We start from the raw sequence: 26,239 nt of genomic DNA, 5'->3' as shown, positions 1-26,239 counted from the left end.
TCTGTGTTTGTATGTGTAGCTCAAATTGTTTTATATATATCTATGTGTGCTGGATCCTGATTCATTAGGAATCCATATAGAATTAGGTCGCTATTTTATTATTGTTTTTATGCACTTTGTATTTTAAATATATAGAGATAGTAGAGTCTGTAATTTATATTACAATGAATGTGTATGTGTAATTAAATGTATGTTTTTACAAGCGTTTGTTGAAATAGTATAGATGGTTCAGAAATCTGGCCGTCTCTTTAAATGCTGATGAAAAATACTAAGTTGATTGACTTAATTGATTAATTAGGGTGGATATGTGTTGTATATAAGGACTAGGATCTACCTTATGCATTGTAACCTGAGGAAGCGCACTAGGTTAGTGCGTGAAAGCGCTTGTTCTCTCTCTCAATAAATCGTCGCATTGTGCATCGTGGTGGTTCCTTGCAAGTCTACAGATCTATTGTGAATACTGTGATTTGTTTTCTTTACCTTGTGGTTTACTTTTATTCTGCTTTTAATTGCATATTAAAACTTGAAAAGAGACCACAGCTCTGTCTTGAGTCAGGCAGAAATAATTTTTCCCACCCAGTTAAAGTTGTGTTAAACACCACTGTCTTTCTGGTTGCCTGCCCCTTATGTTAATTTGACCATATATCTCATTTCCCCTCTGCTTTTACTGGCTTGTGTGAGTAAGCACAAAGTTATCATTTTATGAAATCACTCCCCTTCAACTATTTAAGTTTATTGGCCATCCTATTGTATTCCATAGTACCAGAATACAAAAGTGACTACCCTCTTTCAATCTAGCTTGCTGTTTTAAAAAGTGACACTCCACTAAAACTTAAATTTTTAGACGGGTAAAACTTAAGTTACCTACTTTCACCTCTAAGTTTTACAGTGCACACTGCAATGTTTAGGATAAACCATTTTTTTCATCTTGCCTTTAAGCATCTGTTGCAAGACCACCAGTTATTGTAGAGCCCACATTCTGCCTCTCAGTAGTCATCTTGGGATTAGTGCTTCTGTTTTCTCCTGGTGAGAGAAGGAGTGCAGTTACATTATTTCCTGGAGACTGCTGATCACCAGAAAGCTTAATAACGGATTTATAGGTGACAGCTTGGAATCTGCTTGTATTCTGATCTTGGTGAGAGTAGGAGCAGAGTGCGTTGATTCCGGACTCTTTCTGGTTGGAGTCCCTGTGACTAGCACTTGCTCTAAAACCTGCTGGAAAGCACTAGGAAGCCTTAAACTGATACAAGCACTCCACTCTCCTTGATAATATGGAGAAATTAATCACAGGCACTAAACAGCCTATGCGAAGGTAAGGGAAAACAGCTCTTTACTTTTAAAAAAGAAAAAAAGCACCTAACCAAGCATGTCCAAGGGTGAGCTTCCGGTGATTTTCTCCTGTCCACCTGGTGAATCTGGGCATACTGGGGCAATGCAGCAGTTGCCTCATGTACACAGATAACCCTCTCCTCCTACCACCCAACACTACAACCTGCGAGAGATGCACTTACATAGCCAAACTGGAAGTAAAGCTCTCTCCAGCCAAGATTGTGCTAGACAATCAAGAGGATAAGGTTAACAACTGCACTACACCTCAAGCAACACATAGCCCTTCAAAACCCTCACTACCAACACCCACACATAGCAACACTAAACTGACATATGTGGACGCTCTTAACATTAACCTGCCCAAGCAACAAGGACCTCTGAAGCTGAAACGCAAACAAATGCCAATCACAGCCAAAGTATCACATAGCTTGCAACACCAGTGTGCCACCCAACAACAGCCCCTAATGCAAGACAACGTACCAAACACTTTAGTCATAGTTGACTCTCTAATCAGGCACACTGATGTCCCACTCACCAGGCTGAACAAGGAAAATTACAGTCCGCTGACTGTCTGGTGCCAGGATTCGTCACAACGCATTTACTCAAGTCACTCCACAAAAATACAAATATGACTCTCATTGTCCATGTTGGACTAAATGACTTGAGACGCGTACCTTCCTGGACTACATGAAAGAGCTCTCGGATCATGTGGTCCAGGCAGGTAGGACCCTAGCCCTGAGTAGCATCCTGCCTTTGCCCGGAATTATACCACAGTATAAGAACAGAATGATTGACTTCAACAATTAGCTAAGCTGGTGTCATTCAAAGGGGGATCCAGTATCTGTCCGTCTGGGACTCCATAATCGACAAACCACGATGCTTTGCCAGAGATGGTCTGCACCTGTCGCCCCTGGGATTCGGGTTACTGGCTATGGCTCTTGCCACCCGTATAGTGCCTTTTTTTAGGCAAGGCTCAAAAGGACAAAACAACCACTGTAATCGGTACAAGTATGCAAAATCTGAAGGTAATGCTACTAAATGCCAGAAGTCTAAACCTCAAAATGCACTCTCGAGGCACCCCTAAAAATGGAGAACATCTATATCTGTGCAGTAACGGAGACCTGTTTCAGGGTTCCAGAGAGCACCCCTGCAATACCAGGCTACAACTCTTACCACACTTTTTTTGGCCATCAAACCAGGACTGAAATACTAAAGGTGGAGGAGTGTCAATATTCACACCTCCAGGCTAGTTGCCCAACACAGTGCATCTGAAATTCTCCAGGTGCAACAATTGCTAGGTAAGACTGCAATCCAAATTGTAGCTTGCTGCAGATCCCCCACCATGCCCCAAGATTCTCTCTACACCTTTCTAAACATACTGGAAGACGTTTAGGTACAGCCAAACACCCTAATACTGGGTGGTTTCAACTACCCTGCCATTAACTGGGAAAACGACTCCTATACCAGCATGTTTGCCCAGCGGTTCTTGGAATTCGTAAATCCCAACGCCCTGGATCAACTAATCCATAGTCCCACCAGGGGCTCAAATATCCTGGACCTGGTCCATTACCAGTGTGGGAAATCTATGCTCCACAACAGTGGTCACCCCCTCATTGGTTAGGTCTGACCATAAGCTAATCACCTTTGACATCCACATCTCACCTCCACCCCCCAGTAAGGAAACATCCATAAATTTCTCCAGGGCCAACTTCATGCTACTCAAGTCAGAAGTAACCAACTTTGACACCCATGCAGACGGGAACTGAAAAGTTCAACTGACGAATCCTACACTAAAGCACTGTACGAGCACATCCACTCATGCATGAATCATGGCATCCCAACTAGAACCTAGATGCTCTCCTCCAAAAAAAGAAGCCAATCTGGTGGTCCCCTGTTATAAACAAACTATGCAACAGAAGGAAGAAACTGTTGCAGAAAAGAGGAAAATCCCAGGATGCAAAAAACTTCTTTACAAGCCTCAGTAAGAAGCTGAGATCCCTCATAAAATCCTCCAAAGCTAGTTAAGAAAATAAAATTGCCAAAGATTCCAAAGACAACCACAAGGCATTCTATAGCTGTCAAGAATCTAAATGGCAATGCTCAGATCTGCTCTGAGTTGCAACAAAATGACATTAACTATGATCCCAAGGACATTGCCAATATCCTGGCAGATCGATTCAGTGCCAACTTCACCCCCTAAAGTGCCCATCTCAATATAGAAAGTGCCAAATTCCAGTAATCAAGGCCACACAGGTAAAAAAAACGCGCACTCCAAAGCTAAGAATACAGCATCCATGGGACCAGACGACATCCCTGGCTGTGTACTACATGAAATACAAAATGAACTGGCACATCACTTGTGTCATTGTTTAATCATAGCCTCACCTCAGGCTTTATGCCCACTGAGTCTCACACCAGTACAGTTATCCCACTCCACAAGGGGGGATCCACCTTGGATCCTGGAAACTAACATCCCATCAGTCTGACAAACCTGATCTGCAAGGCCATGGAATGGATTATCATGGAACTTATAAACAAAGACATTGGCAACCTTCAAACACTGTACCCCACCCAGTTTGGGTTTGTAAAGGGCCAATTGTGTATCCTGAACCTGGTTGACGTCTTTGCATCAGTCTCCAGAGCTATGGATGAGGGTAAGGCAGTCCACACAGCCTATCTGGACCTCGCCAAGGCCTTTGACACCATCCCCCACTCTGGAATCATAGATAAACTTACTAAGCTGAGCATAAATCCCTACGTCACTTGATGGGTTGCCAACTGGCTTACTGACAGAAACCACACTGTAAACGTAGCCGACTCCAAATCCAGCTCCAGACAAGTGGAGTACCTCAGGGTTCAGTCCTGGGACCACTCTCTTGTTTGGCATCTACTTCTCTGAAGTACAGGCCAACACCAAGGGACTTTGACTAACAAAAGTTTGTAGATGACTGCAAACTGGGAGCCTTTATTGAATCCCCAAATTATGTGGATATTCTACAGAAAGGGTCTTACTGAAACAGATGCTTGATGCCAGAGCCATGGGCTCAAGCTCAATGCCAAGAAGTGTATAGTTATCCCCTTTGGGAAAAACCATGTACCCATGAATTACCACATAGGTGGCAGTGCACTAAACACCAAACGTGTGATGAGAGACTTTAACACAGGTGGATAGTGGTCTCCCCTTAGATAACCACATCGCCACAACATTCAGGAAATCCTATGTGGCACATCTAATCACTAAGGGCGTTTCATCCAGAAAAAAGGAGGTCATTGTCCCACTCTAGTCATCCCTCATTAGACGCATCAGAGTACAATGCCCTGTTTGGTATGTACCTCACAAGACATCTGCAACAACTGGAAAGGCCGCAGAAACACCTCACTAAAAGTATCACAGGCCTAAAGCAGATGCCCTATGCTGACCGATTTACAAAAACTCCAGCTATTTTCTGTCGCATATAGTCTACTCTGAGACTATCTCTACTTAACATACAAGGCCATGTCAAACCCAGAGCTGTTGGATATGCTAGACTTAAAGAAATCCCAATCCATCAGAGCCACATGCTCTAGGGACCTTAACGTTGTCCTCACCATGAGCAAAACATGCTGGAGGGATAGGTTCCTGACCCAGAGATTCCCCATACTCTGGAATAGACTGTGCCCATACATGTCAGAGTGCTTCCTTGGCCCTCTTCGAAAGGAATCTTGACTGGATGGGAGATTGGAAATTTACCCCGGTGACCACGTCAGTCTGCTATGCAGGGGTCCAGTGAAGTAAATATTGTGGGAAGAAATAGCCAGGGAATTGTTAGGGCTAGGCTTGTATAGGCCCCAAGGCTGATAGCCTAGTACCAACCTATGAACCTATAAAGAAATCCCAATCCCTCTGCACCACACACTCCGGAGACCTCCACCTCATTACCACAATCAACAGAACATGCTGGAAGGACAGGTTTATAACCCAGAGACTGCACATGCTGTGGAATAACTTCCCATACATGTCAAACAGAGCACCTCACTGGCCCTCTTCAAGAAAAATCTTGAGTGGATGGGAAATAGAAAATTCAGCCCGAGGATCACTCCAATGGCTCTACTTGACAGAGGCACAGGAAACTAATGTCTGGTGGCTTGATGCCGGGGTAATCCTATGGGTTAGGCTTGTAAATGCTCTAGGGCCATTAGCCTAGTACACACCTATGAACCTATAAACAGATAATACATTCAGCAATATGAAACACCAGATCATCTCAGTTTTTTTTCCCCACAAAGTTTTTTGATTTCTCTCTTCCTTTGGTTAAGAAGTGGGTCATTCTATATTGACAGTGCACCATGTGGAAGACTTGCATGAAAATAACAGCTTGGAATAGTTCTGTGTACCTGGCAGTCTCAACACTGATGATGGTGTTTATTGCAGATTCCTACAACTACAGCTGTTTGCACAAGTCTAGCATTACACTATCAGAAGTACCTATGACTTGAGCATTTAGTGATAAGGAAGACTGACACTGAATTCTAATCCAAAAAAATGGCCTTGTATAATTATGGACTGGAGTGAAAGGGAAAGTATAAACAAAAAGACAAAATGTAATTAAACCACAGCTCCCCAGTTTGTCGTGCTACTGCAGAAAGGGAGACCCCCCCCCCCCCAAATAAGACTTGCAATAGATGTGGTTCATATTCATTTCATAAGCTATACTGGTCCATGAAATTAAGTGCAATCTGAGGTTGCACCAGCTGTCAGGTGACTGGTTGCGGAATGTTGGAAGGTCCATTTCTCTGACTGTCTTGTCATTGATGAAACAGATGGGGAAATTATTGGTTACATTGAAAGTAGAGCTTTTTTTTTTATATTGAAATTTAATAAAATACTATATTTTAGTTCACTCTGCTAGTTTAACTGGTATACATCATGCATTTATTAACTTCATGATTATAATCACAATTGTTGTAGTTTGAAGTAGAATTTGAATATGTTTGACAAAAGTGCAGGAAATCGATCTAAGATTGGAAATACAATGTGCATATGAAAGGGTGCTGGTGCCATTTAAGGTGCGCTAAAGCACTGTCTATAGCTTGGTGTCTGCTACTCTCTAAACCGCAAAGGACAGGGGGACCTTATCTGTTGGTATGTTAAGGGTAATGTTTGAAATGCTGGAAAACCTGGATATTAATTTCATAATGCTGTGAAAAAAATAATTCCAGCACATGTGGGTTCTTTGAAGATGCATGTTTTGCTAATTGAAACTGAAACAGTTACTGGACTTGATAAGAAGCTAAACTGTGTTTAATAAGACAACTGTTGTATATTATAGCATGACAAACCAGGTAAGTACCATCGGTTAAGGGCAGCCTATTTGTAACAAAAACCAAGAACCAAATAATGGACTGGGAGGCGGGGGGCACTATTACTGCACCCAGGTCAGATTATCCTGTTTTCCTGTTGAATGGTAGTCAAAAGTCATATATTTATTTTTTTATTTTTCATTTGTTTACCTGGAAAGTCTGGCTTGGAGCAAGCCAATTTTCAGTGGTGGCCTGGGGAGAAACACTCCAGATGCCTGTCTTTGTAATGAGAGAGGAAACCGGAGCATCCGGAGGAGACCCACACGAGCGCAGGGAGGACTTGCAGACTCTGCACAGACGGCACCCCAGCCGAGAATCGAACTGGAGAACCTCTTGCTGTGAAGCGATAACACTACTACTGCGCCATCCATAAGGTCATTCTATCAAATTGTCTGCAACCTCCACAGCGTCTCATAGGCTGACCATCTTTAGTTCATTTTTGGTACAACTATTTAACCTTTTTTCTTGGAGATTGTATGTAGTGTATAGGGAAAACAGATTTGGCCAGATACCGATTTGCTTTCTTATTTTGTTTGCTGATCTGATTTTATGCTTATTTAGATAACTTTCTGTATGTTGAAAAGGCTGACTGTTACAGAACCTTCACAAGATAAATTTAGACAAATCTGTAGGTGGCGGTTGGTCCCCTGTCCTGCCAGATCTTGAAAGCAGTCCGATCTCCCTGGGTAGCATGAGGTTGCCTCTTGCGCTGAGGCTGTAAAATGGGAACCTGTAAAAGAGAATAGCCTGCACCATTTTAATCTGTTTGTGACTGAAATTGCCAGTATTTCTCCATCTCCACTTTCCTGCCATATCAAGCACAAGTATAGCTTTTGGCTTCTTTACAAAGATTTCTTTAAACTGATTTGACTTGGCTAGTTGCTTTATTCTGGATTTTTTCTTTCTCTAATGCCTCCATAAAAAATTGTGGGAAATGGGTAAAGGTTATGTATCATCTGCTTTAATTTGCTTAGGGTTGGGCCTCAATATCAAGGGATGTGAAAAATTATGCTAAATTTACAAAGAGGGTTTTCTAATACAAACTGGAAACCTTTGGGCTTTCACTGAGCATAACAAACTCTCTGATTTGACATTCCTTCATAATTTGGAGTTGTATTGGCCTTTTTGGAAAGGGGTTAAACAAAAAAAAACAAAAAAAAAACAAAAAAAAAAAGCTAGAGAAAAACTAAAAATGTCAAGAGATGATGGTTGATGCAGACAAGGTCAGATGCCCAAGGCCTTAGTGAGCAGGCTAGTCTCTCACCAAGACTCCTCTTCCTTTTGGGTTGTGTGGTGTGCCCCTCTATTTCCCTTCCAACTTAGAATATTCCTTCTAAGCATACCTCTCAAGTGTACATTATGACAAACGTTCCTCATTTTCAGTCTTAAAAAGTCTGCTCCACTTTGCTCCACATTGAGGGGGTCTGTCATATATTTAAAATTTTTTGAGTAATATCTATAGTAAATAATACTGAATCACATTAATTAAACAAAAAAATTTAGTAAGTATAGAGTAACATTTTAACCAAACTGGGAGCTTCCTATTTGGAATAGTTAGTAAGCTTTGATACATGTCCCAGATTTTACCTGCTGTTCCAGATTTGTGAAAGGTAGATCTGAAGTAGTTACTTAATTTGATCTGCAACCTGTGGGTGTCTGATCCGATCCGGCAGCTTTCCAAGATTCGAGCTCCTAGCTCCTCCCCCCTACCACCAACCACATTACCTCAGATCGTTTTTTGCCGCGGCTAAAGAAACATCCTTGTGAAGAGCTCCTGGCTGGGTGAGATCATTGCTGGTTTTTAAACCAATTTTTCTCTCAAAGTTTTGTGTGTGTGTTAGTTTCCCTTTTCTGCTTCTTCTGCTAGTTTTTTGGGTCATTTTTGTTTAATTTAAAACTAAATTATCTTCACTCCTCCTAGTGTTTGGGTGTGTGTGTGAAAGATGTCAGAAGGGCCTAAGGCCATTTTCTCTAAATGCACTGAGTGTGGCCACAAGCTTTCTCCAGCTGATGGCCACACTCGGTGCGTTTTGTGCCTGGGGGCAGCCCATTTGTCAGAGGCCTGCCAAATCTGTGCGGCCTTTAACCCCCGGGCACTCCGGGATAGGAAGAACAAGCTGATCCTGGCGGGAAAGCTCCCGCAGGAGTCTGCTTCTTCCTCTCCCGTTCGGGCTTCAGCAGCTTCGGCACCATCTATCCCCTTAGCTCTACCCGGGATTCAACCTCCCTCATCGGGTTTGAGCTCTGGGGAAACTAGTGCCTCTTCCCTCAGAGAGAAAAGGCACAAGGATAAGGATGGGCATAAGTCCCATAAAAGGCGGGCCGAATCTCATCCTTTGGCTCCGCCAGCAAAACTATTAAAATCTCTCTCGAGGGTCTCCGGATCCCCCTCCTCTCTGCGCCGTTCACCCTGTTTTTCGCCGGAGGAGGAGGATAGGTCTCCCTCTATCTTCTAGGCGGCCCTCCCGGCCTGCCTCTACTACTTCATCTAGGTCAACCCGAAGCATCTCCGAAGCAGATATGGATAGGATGATGCGTCTGTTCTTACAGACCCAAATGCAGATGGGGATGCTCTTGCCTCCCTACCCTCTGGGGGGGGGGGGGGAGTGCAGGCCCCATATTTGCCCCGATCACTCCTTCTCCAACTTGTTTTTGGGTCTCTGAGTCATCGGATCCAGGCCCTTTCAGACCCAGGAAACTGTCGGCGCTGATAGCGGTTGTCTCTTCGACGACTATACCTTCGAGCTTGTCGGACCCGAGCTCTCGGGGCTGAGCGTCGGATCCGAGGGAGTTGCTGTGTCTTCGGCGCTGTTGGCGTCGGAGCATACCTCTGCCGACTGCATCGGCTCTGACCCCGATCCCTTCCTCGGATCCGAGGAGATTGCTCTAAGAGGCTGGTGAGAGTGGTTCTCCTTCGGCTTTTGAGGTAGTGGAGAGGGTACTGTCGGTCCTCCAGATCCCCGACCCGGGCTTCGGATACACCCATACCCCCACTGTATGAGGGTCTGTCTTCCATCATCTGTCCATCTGGACAGCCTGCCCAAGCCCTCCAGCTGGTTCCCGTGGAGGAACAACCCGTGGATGAGCCCTCTTCGGACAGTCCCACCGAGGAGGTCCCTCAAACATCGGTGCAAAAGGAGGCACCTGGACTCCCGAATCATTACCACAGACATGGACTTAGATGATACGGAGGGTTCCCCAAGGTCACCCCCTGAAGATGTCTCCTTTGGAGACATCATGGAAATGTTGCATATTAGAGAGGGGTGGTCAGCCCAAAAGCCCTCCCTTGATGAGTCCGTGTTCCTGGAGGCCTTTGAGGCAGGCCCATCTACCTCCTGGGTGTCCCCTCCGGCCGACCCCCTGGTGGACTTAATTACCACCAGGGCTTGGAAGGAGCCCGACACCGTGGAGCCAATTCCAAGGCGTCCCGATAAGGTCCTCAGCCCACCCACAGATAGACCGTCGTGGGCCAAAGGAACCCCCGTTGATGCGATGTTGGTGGCGGCGGCCACCAAAAAAGAACTTGCACAGGAGAGTTCTTCGGTTCACCCGCCGGATAAGGAATCTCTAGCGCTCGACCGGATTGGGAAGCGGATGTTTGCTTCAGCGACCTTTTCCATAAGGGCGCTGAACTATATGGCACATACTATTAGGCTACAGCGAGACTTGATTAAGGAATACGCTGCAGCCCCCCCAGAGTCCATGTCTGTCCCAGACAAAAAGGTTTTTGAGACTCGAATGGCCACTCTAAAATCCATCTCAAATACTTCTATGCGGCTTCTCTCCCATGCTATGGAGGGAGCCGCTAGAGCTAGCGGAGCCTGGGTCGTCCTGCGACATCTCTCCTGGCTCCGTCTGTGCGACTTCTCGGACCCCTTCAAGGCGTCCTTCGTGAACGCCCCCTTTTGACGGTTCTGCCTTGTTTGGCAAAACTGTTCGCGATACGCTGGTCCAAAGCGAAAAGGATGGGAAGACGCTGTCTGCCGTCTGAGTCCGCTTCTCTAATCCCCAAAGATCCTTCTCCAGGAATCAGAGGGGACAAAAGAAGCTGTGGTTCCGTAAGTCTCAGCAATCCCATCCTGCTGCGGACCACTCGTCCTCCAGGGGCAGAGGAGGACAAGGTGGACGCCGGCCCAGAGGCAGGGGGGGGGGGGCGTGTAATTTCGGATCTAGAGAACCTTTCTCAGACAGACCTGCGCAACAGCCCTGAGGGCTTGCCCGACTGTCCCTCTCTGGCGGCAGTCGGGGGGGGTGATTGTCGGAGCACCTGCTAAACTGAGAGTCCCTTACAACAGATCGATGGGTGCTCCGGATCATATCCAGACGTTACTAAATTCCATTCATAAACCTTCCCCCAAATCCAAACGCCTCCCCGATGTCCCACCCGATCAGAGGGAGGCAGCGGCTTTGGAAATTTCAAAGCTGCTAAGAAAAAGCCATCCAGCTCGTCCCCCCAGACCAGTCCGGATTGGGTTATTACTCCAGGTTCTTTTTGGTGCCAAAGAAAACTGACCTCAGACCCATCTTAGACCTTTCCGCCCTGAACCTGTTCATACCCAAAGAAAAGTTCCGGATGGTCACACTCCAATCTATTCTCCCCCTGCTGCGGGAGAACGACTGGATGTGTTCGCTGTACCTCAAGGATGCGTATTACCACATATTAATGGGCAAATGATCCAGGAGGTTTCTCCGCTTCCGGCTCTGAGCCAGTCATTATCAGTTCAGGGTTCTTCCATTCGGCCTCACCTCAGCCCCCAGAGTGTTCACCAAGGTCATGGCAGTGGTTGCAGCCCACCTGAGACTCCAGGGCATTCAGGTCTTCCCTTACCTAGACGACTGGCTCCTCACCGTGACCAACAAGCATATCAGCTCTTTGTGGCGAGAGATTATGCTCTGTCTCTGGCCCACAACCTAGGCATCTCAGTAAACGTGCAGAAATCCTGCCTGTGCCCCACTCAAGCCCTAGAATTCATGGGGGCCAGGTTAGATACACAAATCTCCAAAGTTGTTCTAACGTCAGTCAGGCTGAACAACTTGTCATTCCAAGTGTTAGCCCTTCTTCGAAGCCCTGCTCCTCCAGCGGAATTAGTCCTGAGGGCACTGGGGTCTATGTCAGCAGTGATCGGTCTCTCCATGCTCGTCTGCGAATGCGCATTTTACAATGGACTCTTCAAGTCCAATGGTCCCTGTCGATCCACCCATTATGCTTGCCAATTCCCCTGAGCAGGGTGTGCAGGGACTCCCTTCTGTGGTGGTTACAGGCGCAGAAACTCAGAGAAGGGAGACCTTTTGTAATTCCGGCCAAAGCCACGTTGACCACTGACTCTTCTTGCCTCAGGTGCGGGGGGGCATTGTTCAGGCAGATCCGTTCAAGGCACGTGGACTCCCCTAGAAGACCGCATTACATATCAACGTCCTAGAGAGGAGGGCGGTGCTTTTAGCATTGCAAGCTCTCCACGACCTTCTTCCCATAGGGACTATTGCAATCCAGACAGACAACATGTCAGTAGTCTGGTATATAAACAAATGAGGAGGGACCAGATCTTATCCCCTGTGACGAAGCCATGAGAGTGTGGGAATGGGCGATTTCCACCAACCACTTTCTGATAGCAACGCACATTCCGGGGCGGTCCAACATATTAGTGGACAAGCTAAGTAGAGTGTTCCTCACTCCATACGAGTGGTCTCTGAATCCATCTGTTGCAAAGCAGATCTTCCACAAATGGGGTCAGCCTCGCTGCGACCTTTTCGCTTCTCCTTTAGACACAAAATGCAGCGAGTACTTCGCGATAGTTCCCCCCAGAGGGGAGACCCCCAGAGACGCTCTAGTCCATGCTTCCTCCGGGACTTCTTTATGCTTATCCCCCCCCCCTCCCACTTATGATGAAATTCATCCAGAAAGCCTGTCGGTTGGGGAGCAGAGTTATCCTCATAGCCCCATTCTGGCCTCGACAGATCTGGTTCCCCTTTCTGCGGTCTCACTGTGTGGCTCCCTCATGGATTCTGGATCCCAGTCCAGACCTAATCTCGCACCCAGCGAGATGCCGTACCCCAAACCTGGTCAATCTCAAACTTGCTGCTTGGTTGATCCAGTTCCATTAATGGCTAGGACTCCCAGTATCTCATCCCCCGTTAAGGCCATTCTGGTGGTGGCTCATAAACCATCTACCAGGAAACTTTACAACAGTAAATGGAAACGTTTTTCCATCTGGGCCAAAGATAAAGAATTGGACCCTTTTACTGTCCCTATTCCAACTATTCTGGACTTCCTTTCTCTGCTTTTTAGACAGGGAGCAAGTGCCTCCACAGTCAAAGTGCAGTTGGCGGCCATCTCCCATTTTCATGTGGGGGATGGCATAGGTTCCTTAGCATCTACTAAAAGTTGTGCAAAACCTTCTTAAGATGCGTTTTTCTTTTGAAACCACCTGTCAAGACTGTGGTTCCCCCGTGGGATCTCACTCTGGTCTTGCAAGCCTTAACGAGACCACCTTTTGAGCCGGCGGCCTCGGTTCCGTTAAAGTTCTTGTCTTGGAAAACTGCTTTCTTAGTGGCTATTACTTCGGCCAAGAGAGTTTCAGAACTACAAGCTCTGTGTATTAAACCTCCATACCTTATTTTTCACAAAGATAGTGTGTCCCTCAGGACTAACCCGTCTTCCTTGCCTAAGGTGGCTACAGAATCTAACATTAATCTATCAATAAATCTTCCTGTATTTTTCCCAAATTTTCACAACAAAGGAGAATATACGTTGCACAAATTGGATGTACACAGACAACTGCGTTTTTACTTGCACAGGACTAAACTTTCGCAAGTCGGACCAGTTGTTTGTTTCTTATGCAAAATCAGCCATGGGCAAGGCAATTACTAAGGTGACTGTAGCAAATTGGATCTGTCAGTTTATTATGCTGGGATACACCTCATCTGGGAAGCCAGCTCTGGTTGGCGTCCGTGCTCATTCCACAAGATCTGTAGCTACCTCAATAGCTTTTTGGTCTAGGGTTCCAGTAGACTGTAATTGTTCAGCAGCTACCTGGTCCTCATCGCATACCCTCATTTCTCATTACAAACTGGATATCATTTCCAGAAGTAGGGCTTCTTTTGGCTCCGCGGTGCTTCGGAATATCCTTCCGCAAGGACCACCCAGGTTCTATAGGATAGCTGGGGACTCTGATCATTTGGAGTTGGTTTCTGTCTCGAGTTGGTGAGGCAAAAAAAACGATCTGAGGTAATGTGGTTGGTACTAGGGGATTATGGGTAGGGGAGGAGCTAGGAGCTCGGATCTTGGAGCTTGGAAAGCTGCCGGATCGGATCCGACACCCACAGGTTGCAGACAAATGAAGTATCTACTCGGATGGAACGTTATGGTGAGTACATAACTTCTATTTTTCCACATTTTGAAGATAGTTGAAAGTGGTGCTTATATGGTGGTCTCGGCTGTGTCACAAGATCACATTGTTTGAAGGAGACTATTACTGAAAAAAATTATTTGGTTAGGGCACCTATTAGCAGTCAAATAAGCTTGTTGCTGCCTGAAACTTTGGCCTTGGATTCAGTATTCTAAGAAGTAGAGAGGGGCAGTTAACCAGATGTTTGCCAGTCATCAATGGGAGCTTTGAGGACTTGCCCAATTAAGGTATTGAGATTTCCTTCAAGCCCTGGTTCCACAATTTCAGCAGAATTGTCCACTGTTATATTGGGGGTGTCTGAAGACTTTCTATCAGCTGTTTGAGTCTCATGATTTTGTACTGGGGACTTTATTTACGTCAGCTGTCCATCAGTCTCCCAATTTTGTATTAGGGAAAGGGCATCTTCCAACCGGATGATTGAGAACAAAATACCAGGGGAGGGGTTAGACAACAGTAAGGCCTTGCTGAGTTTAATTATGGTGGCTGCCAAAAATGCAATTACTAGAAATTGGAGATTAAAGTCTAAACCAACTGTATAGAAGTAGTGACTTTAGTAATTGAGAAAAACAGCTGGAAATGGAATGTTTAGAAAAAGGTAGGAGCAAATCTCACCGGAAAAAAACAGGAATTATGGGAACAATACATACAGAATAATGTTTTGGGGGAGGAATGAGGTTTTAAAAGAAGGCAGGATTTGAACAAGCTATGTAATGTTTGACTAATAGTGACTGGGTAGATAAGTGATGTATAATGTTTGTAACAAAATATGTCTGGTTTGTTTCCATTTCTATAAGTGTATGATTCTGTCATAAATGATTTAATAAAGATGTTGCCTATTTTAAAAAAAAAAAAAGAGAAAGAGGGGGGAGAGTTTAGCATAATTAAGACCTTTACCTCTCAGATGAGTTTGATTCTGACTTCAGGTTATTGGCTGTACTTCAAATAGTCTGCAGACTGATGGGTTGTAGGCAAATGTTAGGCTAAGATAACAATCTTATGGATGCCCAAGGAGTTTCCTTTTAACTCTGACTTCAGAAATTTTGTAGAAGAGTAGCTTTCAGTGCTTGTCACTGTTCCAGGTCCTTCTGCCTTTTCTTATTCATAGTGCAGTGACTGAGGAAGATGTGGTATGTACAGATCAGATTTATTCCACTCATGCTTTTGATACCAATGCTGAAACTTCCATATCCCCTGGTTTCCCACACGAGGATGGTTACTTTTGGGGTTGTGCTCATCCTCTTGAAAGATTTTACATAGGAAATGAGAAAGACGTCTCCTCCAAAAAAAGAAGTAATGGTGAACTTTTGGTGTTTGAGTGACACTCCAGGCCTTGCCCTCTGAAGGCCTGATAAATGTTAATAGGAGAAGGAACACCACAAATTCATAAGTCCAGTTGCAGATCTTCCTACATTACTAACATCTTGGGGATACAAGATTGTGCCAGTGGTAGGGAGAGCAGGTTTTAGACTTATTTTGCAAGGAAGTGTACTCAGCCACTTAACATGTTACAAATTAGTGACCCCTGCAGGTGTTTCTGCTGTTACATCCTAGTGACACCTCTGGATGTCTGTTGTAGCCTGTTCATGTTTTAATAACTTCAAAACCATGTTGCATACAAGATAGTGAAATTTCTCAATTTAAAGCTTACATGATGGTGGACAACACAGCTACACTGATATCTATGTCAAATGCTGTTTGAGATCTTAATCATTCTTAAAATATTTGTCTGTTTTCATATCTAAGTATCTCAACTGAGTAATGGACAGATGTCCTTCAAGGATGCATCTGCAGTCCTAACATATGGGTTGTCCTGCCTCAGGCAGCCCCTCGGTCGGCCGGATTCCAAAGTCTGGGTCTGGCCTCGGCTGATGTCGCACTTCACCCGACGTCATAGCTGCTGTGTATTTGGTATAAAGGCATCAGCCGACGCCATTTTCCTCAGTCTTTCTTGCCGCGTGGTGCCCAAAGCAGAAGCTGTTCGCAAGTGCCGGTCGGTCAGATCCAGAGATTTCTACTACCGAAGACTTCTAAAAAGCTAAGTACCCCGTTGGGGACTCTTTCTTGCCTCAGCCGATGTCAGACAAAGTAAATAATTGTTTAACTTGTGGGCAACAAATACCTCATAAGGATTTCCACTCTTATTGCCTTCCTTGTTTAGGCCCAGACCACGACGTATCAGCTTGTCTAGCCTGTGCTTCCTTCAACCGACGGACGCTTAGACGTCGGTCGGAGTTTGCAGAGGAGTTTTTTGGTCCCGCTTTCGCATACAAAATGCTGTCGGAGACTCCGACTACACAATTAGCTAAAAAGCGTAAGGAGAAGGACCGACACTCGCTGTCCGCGGTTTCGGCTGAAACCACGGTTAGGCCAACCGCGAGTGTCTCTGTTTCGGCTGAAACAGAGTCCTCTGTTCTGCCTTCGGCCGAAAGCATGCCTCCGATAGCCGAGGCCTCACAGAGCATGGCTGACTCTGCTACTGAAATTACCCCTGCTGAAGCAGGCACCCAGGATTTATCAGATACTATTCCTTTAGACATATCTACCCCTGCACGTGGAGCTGCTAGACCCCCTGCATCTATGTCTATCAAGGCTTTTTCCAGGGCTAAAGCAGCTAAATCTTCTAAGGCCTTACCTGCTAAAACTCCCTCACACAGGCCTACCTCTAGTTCCCAAATGCTCAGCCTGGCTGAGGATCTCATTTCTTTGATCAGGGGATCCCAACCTCACCCAGACAGGGCCTCTCAACCCCTCCAGATAAGAGGCCTAGAACTGAACCCCCGGAACCTGTTTCTACAGACTATTCCTCGGATGACTCCGATATTTCAGACCCTCAGGAAGGCCCATATTCTCCTTATGAGGATTCTGATGCAGAAGACTCCATTCCTTCTGCTTTTCCTCCTGAAGAATTTTCTTTTGGGGAAACCTTACATGCTATGAGGGAACATTTTCAATGGCAGGGCCAGGATTTTTCAGATTCAAGGAAAAGGCTAAGGACTTTTTTACATTTACCACAGCATAGGCCTTTAGCCATTCCTCCAGTACTAACAGTTGTTGATGATGCATATAATGATGTCTGTACTGCCCCTAATTCTCTCCCTCCGGCCCCTGCCAAGCCTGACAGATATTACAGGGTCCCGGACACACACTACCATTTGTATAAGGCTCCTGTTGCAGATCCTGAAACCATTTCACAGGGCCCCAAAGCTGTAGCAGCTGCCTCTGCCAAAAACCCTCTCCCCTCTGAAAGGGAATCTAGAGCATTAGAGAGATGGGGTAAAAAGGTATATACTTCTGCTACTTTCAGCCAGGGCCTTAAACTGTCAATTTCACATGATTCAGTACCAGGAATTTTTGTTAGACCAGCTAAATAAAAAACTGTCCTCTCCTGAACCTATAGACCGTAAGTCGCTTCAGGATTTGGTACATAACTCTCAGCAGGTCAGTAACCATTTCTTAAAATGTGGCTATGATGCACTGGAGGCTTCCTTTAGATCAGCTATGACTGGAACAGTGATTAGAAGGCATGCCTGGTTAAAAGAACAATCCTTACCAGACCATGTTAAGTCAAAACTCCTAGATTCTCCTATGGAGAAAACAAAGTTTGTTTGGCTCCCCTGCACAGCAGGTTCTAAAGAAGGTGGAAGAAAAAGCAAAATCTGTCCAAACAGTCGAGGATTTCTTACAGGTCCAACCTCCGAGGTTTAGCAGAAATTGGCCTTCGAAGAATTGGTCCTTTCCAGACACCTCCAGAGCGCAGAGAGGCAGAAATAGACGCCCAAGAGGCAGAGGTCAATCCAGGGGGGCCTACAGGGGACGTCAGTGGCAGCCTAACAATCAGAGAAGTACTGCCACAGATTCAGCTACAACCACTTCCACAGGACAGACACAATGACTTGGCTCTGATTCCGCCTACCAGGGAACAACTGGAAGCACCCTTGGGCGGAAAACTAGCCTTATTTTCCGTAAACTGGCATTACATTACAGGAGACAAATGGACTTTACAAACAATAGACAAAGGCTACAGGTTTCACTTCCACACTCTACCAAGAAAGAGAGTAATGCCAAACCTACCACCAAGCCAAAAAACAAACGCTCTAAGACAAATCAACAACCTACTAAGGATGAGAGCTATAGAAAAGGTACTGCCTATGGAACAAGGACAAGGATTTTACTCCAGACTTTTCCTTGTACCAAGAAAAGAAAATCAATGGAGGCCTATTCTCGACCTGTCCACTCTGAACACATACCTCATTGTTCCAAAATTCTGACCCTACAGCAACTTTTTCCCATGCTGGGCAAGGAGTCTTGGCTGGTGACTCTAGATCTCAAGGAGGCATACCTGCACGTCCCTATATGACCAGATTGCAGAAGACACCTCAGATTTCTTGCAGGATCAGAGCATTATCAATTCTCAGCATTGCCCTTTGGCTTATCTACTGCGCCCAGAGTATTCACAAAATGCCTGGCATCAGTAATTGCTCATTGCAGGCTTCAGGGAATTCAAATTTACCCATACCTGGACGACTGCCTAATACAAGCGGACAACAAGACAAAATTAACAAAAGATTTGGAAAAGGTTATACAACTGCTGCAAGCCTTGGGATACACAGTCAACATGCAAAAGTCAAGACTGGTACCATCCCAAAGGATAACATTCTTGGGTGCAGAACTGGACACCTCAACTCAGATGGCATTTCTCACAGAAGAAAAACAAAAGCAACTACCAGTCTATTTCATGACATTAACAACACAGACTCAGCTTACTGCAAGGAAAGTCTTGCAAGCCCTGGGTTACATGGCATCCTGCATAATATTGATTCCGCAGGCCAGACTGCATATGAGAAAGTTGCAATGGTACCTAAGGAATGTATGGTCTCAACACAAGCACAGTCTAGAAGCCCAGATTCCAATAATTCCATGCCTGAAGCAAGAATTCCTGTGGTGGGCTCAGGCCTGTCAGTTGAACAGAGGATTGCCTTTCCACAAACCTCATCCAAGCCAGACCATCACCACGGACACCTCAGACCTAGGCTGGGGGGCGCACATGGTGGACAAGTGTATACAAGGCCTATGGACACAAGACCAGCTGAATCTACACATAAAAGGAGATGCTGGCAGTGAAACATGCAATCCAGGCATTCAGACCATTTCTTCAACAAGGTCACCTGCTGATAAGGACTGACAACACCACAGTCATGTGGTACATCAACAAACAGGGAGGTACACACTCATATCCTCTATGCCGGATGGCAATGGACCTGTGGAATGTGGCCCTGAACCTCAACATTCAACTCCAGGCCAGATTTGTACCAGGAAAAGAAAATTCACTAGCAGACACCTTAAGCAGAACTACCACGGATGCTCACGAATGGATGCTGCATCCAGATATCTTCAAAACCATAACAAAGAAATGGGGACTACCAGAAGTAGACCTGTTCGCCTCCCCACACAACCACCAATTGAAGAAATTCTGCACAAGAGCATACCACCCACTTGCTTGGAGGGTGGACTCCCTATCCTTCAGCTGGAAAAACCTGACAGCATATGCATTCCCACCTCTTCCTTTGATGTACAAAGTCCTACTGAAGATCAAAGAGGATCAGCCAAGGATAATCCTGATAGCTCCAGACTGGCCGAGGCAACATTGGTACCCACTACTGAGAAGCATGTCTCGGACACACGCATGGCCTCTACCTCTATGTCCTTTACTTCTAACACAGAACAACTACAAGATCCTACATCCAAACTTGAAAACACTACATCTAGCTGCTTGGAATATTACATAAAACAAAATAACCCAGATTTATCACAGAGGGTTAAGGACATTATCCTGGAGGCTCGCAGACCCTCCACAAGGAAGACTTATTCAGCCAAATGGAAAAGATACCTTATTTGGAGTGCAACAAAAGGTGCAACAAAAGGGGAAAATGTATCATTGGCAAACATAGCAAACATCCTGGAATACTTAGCAGAACTCTTCCACAATGGCCTGTCCTACTCCTCCATTAAGATTCATGCATCTGCAATTTCAGCAGAATACAACATGGATCCTCCAATCTTCTCTCATCCTCTACTCGGGCAGTTCCTGAGAGGAATCAAAAATGTAAAGCCTCCAAGGAAACCACCTTTGCCTACATGGGATCTTAACTTTGTGTTGGAAAAGTTAACACTTCCCCCTTTTGAACCAGCAGCTACAGCAGACTTAGTTCCTTTCTTGGAAAACTGCTTTCCTGCTTGCAATCGCTTCAGCAAGAAGGGTATCTGAGTTGCAGGCATTAATGGCAGTACAGCCCTTCCTTATCTTCCATCAGAATAGAGTGTCTCTGAGAACTAACCCTACTTTTATGCCAAAAGTGGTCTCCAGAGTATCCTTGAACCAAGCGATTAATTTACCTACATTCTTCCCCAACCCACAGAACGGGGGGGAAAGACTACTACATACCTTGGATGTGCACAGACAATTACACTACTATCTGGACAGAACTAAGACCAACAGGAAAAACTGACCAGCTTCTGGTAGCATATGCAACAGGAATGCAAGGGAAAGCAATTTCAAAACAGACAATCTCAAAATGGATAGGAAATTGCATTAGATTTTGCTACTCTTTTCTTGGAAAGACAACTCCAGAAAATATCAGGCCTCACTCCACAAGAGCTACAGCCACCACTACAGCTTTCCTACGAGGAGTGGCTACCAAAGACATTTTAGAAGCTGCTACTTGGAGCTCCGTGCATACATTTGCCAAGCATTATAATCTTCCTTTATACTCCAGATCCCGAGCAGGTTTTGCAACTGCTGCTTTGCAAGGGATCTTAACTACGCCATCTTTATCTTAGTACCTCCTCCCCCAGTTTGGCTATGGTATTCTACCCATCCTTGAAGGACATAGTACAGTTTTGTACCTACAATAAATGTAGATGTCCGATAGGTATGCATCTGCAGTCAGGATTACCCACCCTCCTTCCCCTCTGTGGTATTCCTAGGGGGGAATCTATTATGGTGTATTTGTTTGTATGTATATATATATATATATATATATATATATATATATATATATATATATATATATATATATATATATATATATGTATATATATTCTTGTATTGTTTGCTCTCAACTGTTTGGAATTATTTGCATTTATCCAAATTTACCCTTCCTAGAGGGCACCTGGCATCTGGGGCAAGAAACACTGAGGAAAATGGCGTCTGCTGATGCCTTTATACCCAATACACAGCAGCTATGACGTCGGGTGAAGTGCGACATCAGCCGAGGCCAGACCCAGACTTTGGAATCCGGCCGACCGAGGGGCTGCCTGAGGCAGGACAAACCCATATGTTAGGACTGCAGATGCATACCTATCGGACATCTACATTTATGGTAGGTACAAAACTGTACTTTTCATAGCCTCGCGTGAAAGCCCACAGATGGGCAAACAACGTTGCTGTTGACAGCAAGTATGTAGCTTGAGTTATTACGGAGATTATTGTTCTTTGTTTGCAAAGTATTGCACATGATTAATATTTCATGTGCTTATTATGTCTTAAAACCAGTTGAAGGCCTAGAATCTAATGAACACTGCTACTGTAAAGGTTTGTGCTGAATAGTCATTTCCTCAGTAACTCTTATGACTTCAGGTATATGACTTTGCTTGAAGTGTGAAGCTGTAACTGGATATTGTCAAAAACTTCAGGATGCTGTCTTTGGGAGGTATGAGTAGAAAGCTTCCAGAGCTCTATTTGGAGTGAATGTTTCAAGATACAACGGATATTTATTAGACTTGCATGCTGCAATACTGATGAGATATAGTTCATTACCTGTTTCTAATGCCTTCCCCAAGGTAAGGGATAGTAAAGTAAGACTACAGCAAAATCAATAGCCATAAAGTGCAGCTAATGATATAGTGGATACTTACTCTAGAGCTGCTGCTGTGATACTCTACTCTGAGACATAGTTGGCTATGCATCCATACCTACCCAAACAGTGTTAAGGGACACCTCTTTAAGGCACATTTGCTATGAACATTCCCTTTGGAGTGGTATACATGTCAGCGACCACACAACCACTGATTTCTTTCTGAGATCAGCGTTTTCTCTGCCCCCCACTGCCATTTGTCAGAGTGGTGAGTTTCTGTTCATGACCAAATTTCTACTTTTTTTTCACTGTCCTTCTCTTGATGTGATTTGCTTGAGAAGTGTGGTGGCCCATTCCAGCTCATTATTCAGAGTAGAAACTTCACAGCAGCCTCCTGGGTTTTTGTGGGCTGTAGTATTGCATTTGGTACCTTTTATTTCCACTATTCATTTTTGCTGACAATTCTAACAAGTTTATGTAGTTGCGTGTGTAGCTCCTGTTGCATAACCAAAAGGAATCCCATTTTATTTTGTAGTACAGTCTTTTGTGTATGTTTTGTATGGGGGTGAAGAACTGGGTACTGTTGGCATGCGCACATATCCAAATGTGGCGCACAAACACTGCTTTGGGGTCCAAAGGACATGCCTTCATGAATATGGAAACTTGAGATTTTTGGAATAGCCTCACTAGAGGATACCTGACGATACTGGGTTGTCTTAGTCATTGCAGGATGTTGTCTTAAAGATCCACTGATTTGTTGGGTGCTCACGGATTTGCTATAAGTAAGTGTATTTTTGCTGTAGTTGTACCACGAAACAAAAGAAAAGAAGAAATGCCACAGGCAACGAACAAGCCAAAAAATACACCAAAGAATTTATTAGCTTAGCGCCTCAGCTATTCAGTCTTCAAAGAGTAAAAAAAAAAAAAAAAAAAAACATAAACATCACAATAATATACAAGTAAAATTAATCAGCCACACCCACTGCAAACTAAATTACATATTTCCAATCGCAATCTAGTCATCTTAACTAGTAAGTTTCGTAGAAAGGAAACCTCATATATTTTAAAATTTAACACATTGGAACCATTAGGGTTAAACAAAGATTGTGATGGAAGATATGTAATTTAATTAGCAGTGGGTGTGACTTGTTAATTTTACTTGTATATTATTGTGATGTTTTTTTTACTCTTTGAAGGCTGACCAGATGAGGTGCTAAGCTAATAAAGTCTTTGGTGTATTTTTTGGCTTGTTCGTTGCCTGTGGTATTTCGTAAGTGTATTTTTACTGTCTGTGCCGTAGTCCAATTTCCTGCTTTGTGAGATTTTACTTTTCTGTTTTTTTTTTTAACGAGTTTTCCTCTTGATCTTTGAAAAGCATTTCTTTTGTATAAAACTTTAGCATGCTTGCTTTGGCAAAGCATTTGTAAATTAACTTATAAGAGCCCGAGTTGCTTTTTCTGATCTGCTGATTTGAGTGCTTTTGTCAATCAGACAGATACATTTGAGAATTTGTTGCAATATTGTTTTCTTGATTAATTATTTTCAGTGGTATTTGTTGAGGCTAACTCCTTGGAAGTACTGAATGAACTTCTCATAATTCTTGCATTTTTCCCCCTTAGTTGTACCCCATATCACAGATGCTATCCAGGAGTGGGTGATAAAGCAGGCTCTTGTACCTGTGGATGATGACCAGGTTGAGCCTCAGGTCTGCGTCATTGAGGTCTGTATGCAGTTTAGAAAATGTATTTTATTTTTATTCTCCTTTCTTGTATTGCCTGCCCCCCCCCCCCAAAAAAAAAAAAAAAAAAATTTTCATAATTCATATATGGTTCGAGTTCCACTGATATTACATAAGGGGAAAAGTGCTTGTAATCCCTTACACACACAGTCCAGGGTATATCTCATCACTTTGGGATGTGTCCACCCCAGCAGCAGTTTTTTGACATTCTTCTATTTCTGGGTACTGAGCATTCACAGTTTATAGTTTGGTAGCAATAACACTTTCCCTGGTCCGAATGATTTTTAATACTTCCTGGCCTCAATTTATTCATGCAGCCTTTTTAAAGAATTTGTTATGGGGGCATTCATTCCTCTCCCCTCTACTCTCCTGATTTTTGTCTGGTAAATTGATGTGGATTAGTCAGTAATGACTGGGATTAGTTTCATAATTTTTTTTCGGAGAATGTGTGATGATGGTTTACCTGTTTTGTTTATTGTAAATTACAGTAATATAAAAAAATCCCTTATTTGGAGCCTTTGTCCCCAAGTTTTTTTCATTTTGTATAGAATTCATGAGCACAGGGAATTTCAGCTAAGCAAGGAAGTCAGTGTACAAGTCATGACCCCCGTTTTTCACTTTCTCCAGTACATTGGCATATGCTTGAACACAAATCAGGGAATGAAATTCCTTCCTGTGGAAGGTCAGAATGCAGGGTAAGAAAAGCTTGAGTCAAGTTATGGTAACATGTTCTTAACTTCACTATTTCCTGAGCTTGATGGTGATGCCATTAATTGTATTCTTGATTAGCAGGCTGTTTATATGGGCTCCTCACTTTGTTAAACAGGTTTTTATGAGATCCATGCATGAATGGTGAACATCAGCTAGTGCTTCTCCTGGAATTTGTCATAATTTATTTTCTCTTTGTAATGGCTGGAGTTCAGTCATATTCATTAAACTGTACCTCAGTTCAGCATCGTAGCTGGTGCCTCTGCTATGGAATGAAGGGTGGGTCTTTGTTATTGCACATGGGGTGGTCTGACTCGCTGTGACAGCAAATCTACCCACAGATGTAGAGATTGATGCAGTTGTGTTCTCTGGCCTTTGGCATCACAGCTTTTTTTTGCTTTATGTGTTCTAAAAAATAAAGAATGGGTGTGAATTTATTTACATTTTGTAAAAAATCTTTGAAAATGTAATATAAGGGTTAGAGAGAATTAATTTCACTTTTGTATTCCCAGGGGGCAAAATTGGTTTTGGTATGCCAAACCAATCAGTACTTAGACTGACGAGGGGCAGTGCGTGATGTGCTGTAGAAAGCTTGTTGCTGAAGAAGAGTTAGGCCAACACCTTTTTGATGTTCTTCGTGTTTCACTGTTGCAGTCATATTTGGGTAATCTGCTGGCAGGTTGCCCTCAGTCGGCCTGATTAACAAAGTCTTGGGTCCTGCATCGGATGCTGTCCCTACTTTCATGACGTTAGGTCGTCGGGGGTGTAAAATATGCGTCCGACGTCATTACATCCGTCTTTCTTGCTGTGCGGTGCCCAAAGCAGAAGCAGTTCGAAAGTGCTTGTCGGCTGACTCCTGAAACTTTTGTTTGAGTTTCAGAACCAAAGTCTTTTTAAAGCCAAGTACTTTTTTTCTTGCCTCTTACTGATGTCAGTAAAAGTTAATAATTGCATTACTTGTGGAAAGCAAATACCTCAAAGATTTCCATTCGTACTGTATTCCTTGCCTAGGCCCTGATCACGACATACCTTGCTGTCTGTTTTGTCTGTACATTTTTGTCTCTATTTTGGTTCTCTGTTTAATTATCCAGAAATGTCGTCTGTTAGCCTTCCGACTACCGGAATTCCGAAAAAAAAAACGCAAAGAAGAAGAAGACACAGGCCGCCAAGGTCCAAAACTGCCGACAACTCTTCTAAGCCAGTCGCCAGTTCACCGGTACTCTGAGGTGCTTTTGCAGCCCCTGATACCCGCTACTTCTGATTCGCAGGCCTCTACTGAGACCCATTCAGAGTCCGGTATGCCACGACATGCTTCACCTATGGAACCCGCGGATGTCTCTACCTTGGATGGATCCGGAGCCGCTGTGCAGGCACCGGCTTCTGAGGGTGTATTCAGGCCTACAAACTTGCATATTACATCGACACCACCTTCATTTCTAAGGCCTAAATCTCTATCCATGTCAAAAAAAACAACGCCCAGGCCACGTGTTCAGGCCCCCTATGCCTATAAAACAAATGATAAAAATGGCTGAAGATCTAATTTCTCTAATCAGGGGTAGTCAACCCCCCTCTCTGTGGCCTAGGACTGAACTTGATTATGAATCTTCTGATCAGGATTCTGTTTCTTCTGACTCTTCTAATGACCTGAATTTGTCCATACCTACTTATGAGGATTCTGATGCAGAGGACTCCATTCCCTCAGCTTCCCCTCCTGAGGACTTTTTTCTTTTGGGGATAGTTTACATGCTTTGAGGGAGCATTTCTACTGGGGAAGCCAGGAATTTTCTGATTCAAAAAAGAGGCTTAGGGATTTCCTTCTACTGCAGCATAGGCCTTTGGCTATACCTCCTGTAGTTTTTCATTTT

The 26,239-nt window shown here is 44.3% G+C and overlaps 1 protein-coding gene across 1 annotated transcript in view; it reads left to right on the top strand.

The window, feature by feature from the left end:
- The window catches only part of CTPS1 (CTP synthase 1), a gene marked incomplete in the record, with an annotated part of 606,469 nt that overhangs the window by 103,479 nt on the left and 476,751 nt on the right, over positions 1-26,239 (top strand). Inside the window, 1 exon segment of the mRNA XM_044060229.1 lies at positions 23,548-23,648. Within this exon segment, the coding sequence (XP_043916164.1) occupies positions 23,548-23,648 (101 nt within the window).

Source organism: Protopterus annectens, chromosome 1.part2 (genome assembly GCF_019279795.1).
Source record: "Protopterus annectens isolate FY-2018-M chromosome 1.part2, PAN1.0, whole genome shotgun sequence".
In the NCBI taxonomy this organism is placed as follows: Eukaryota; Metazoa; Chordata; order Ceratodontiformes; family Protopteridae; genus Protopterus; species Protopterus annectens.
This window is presented reverse-complemented; position numbering and strand designations above follow the sequence as displayed.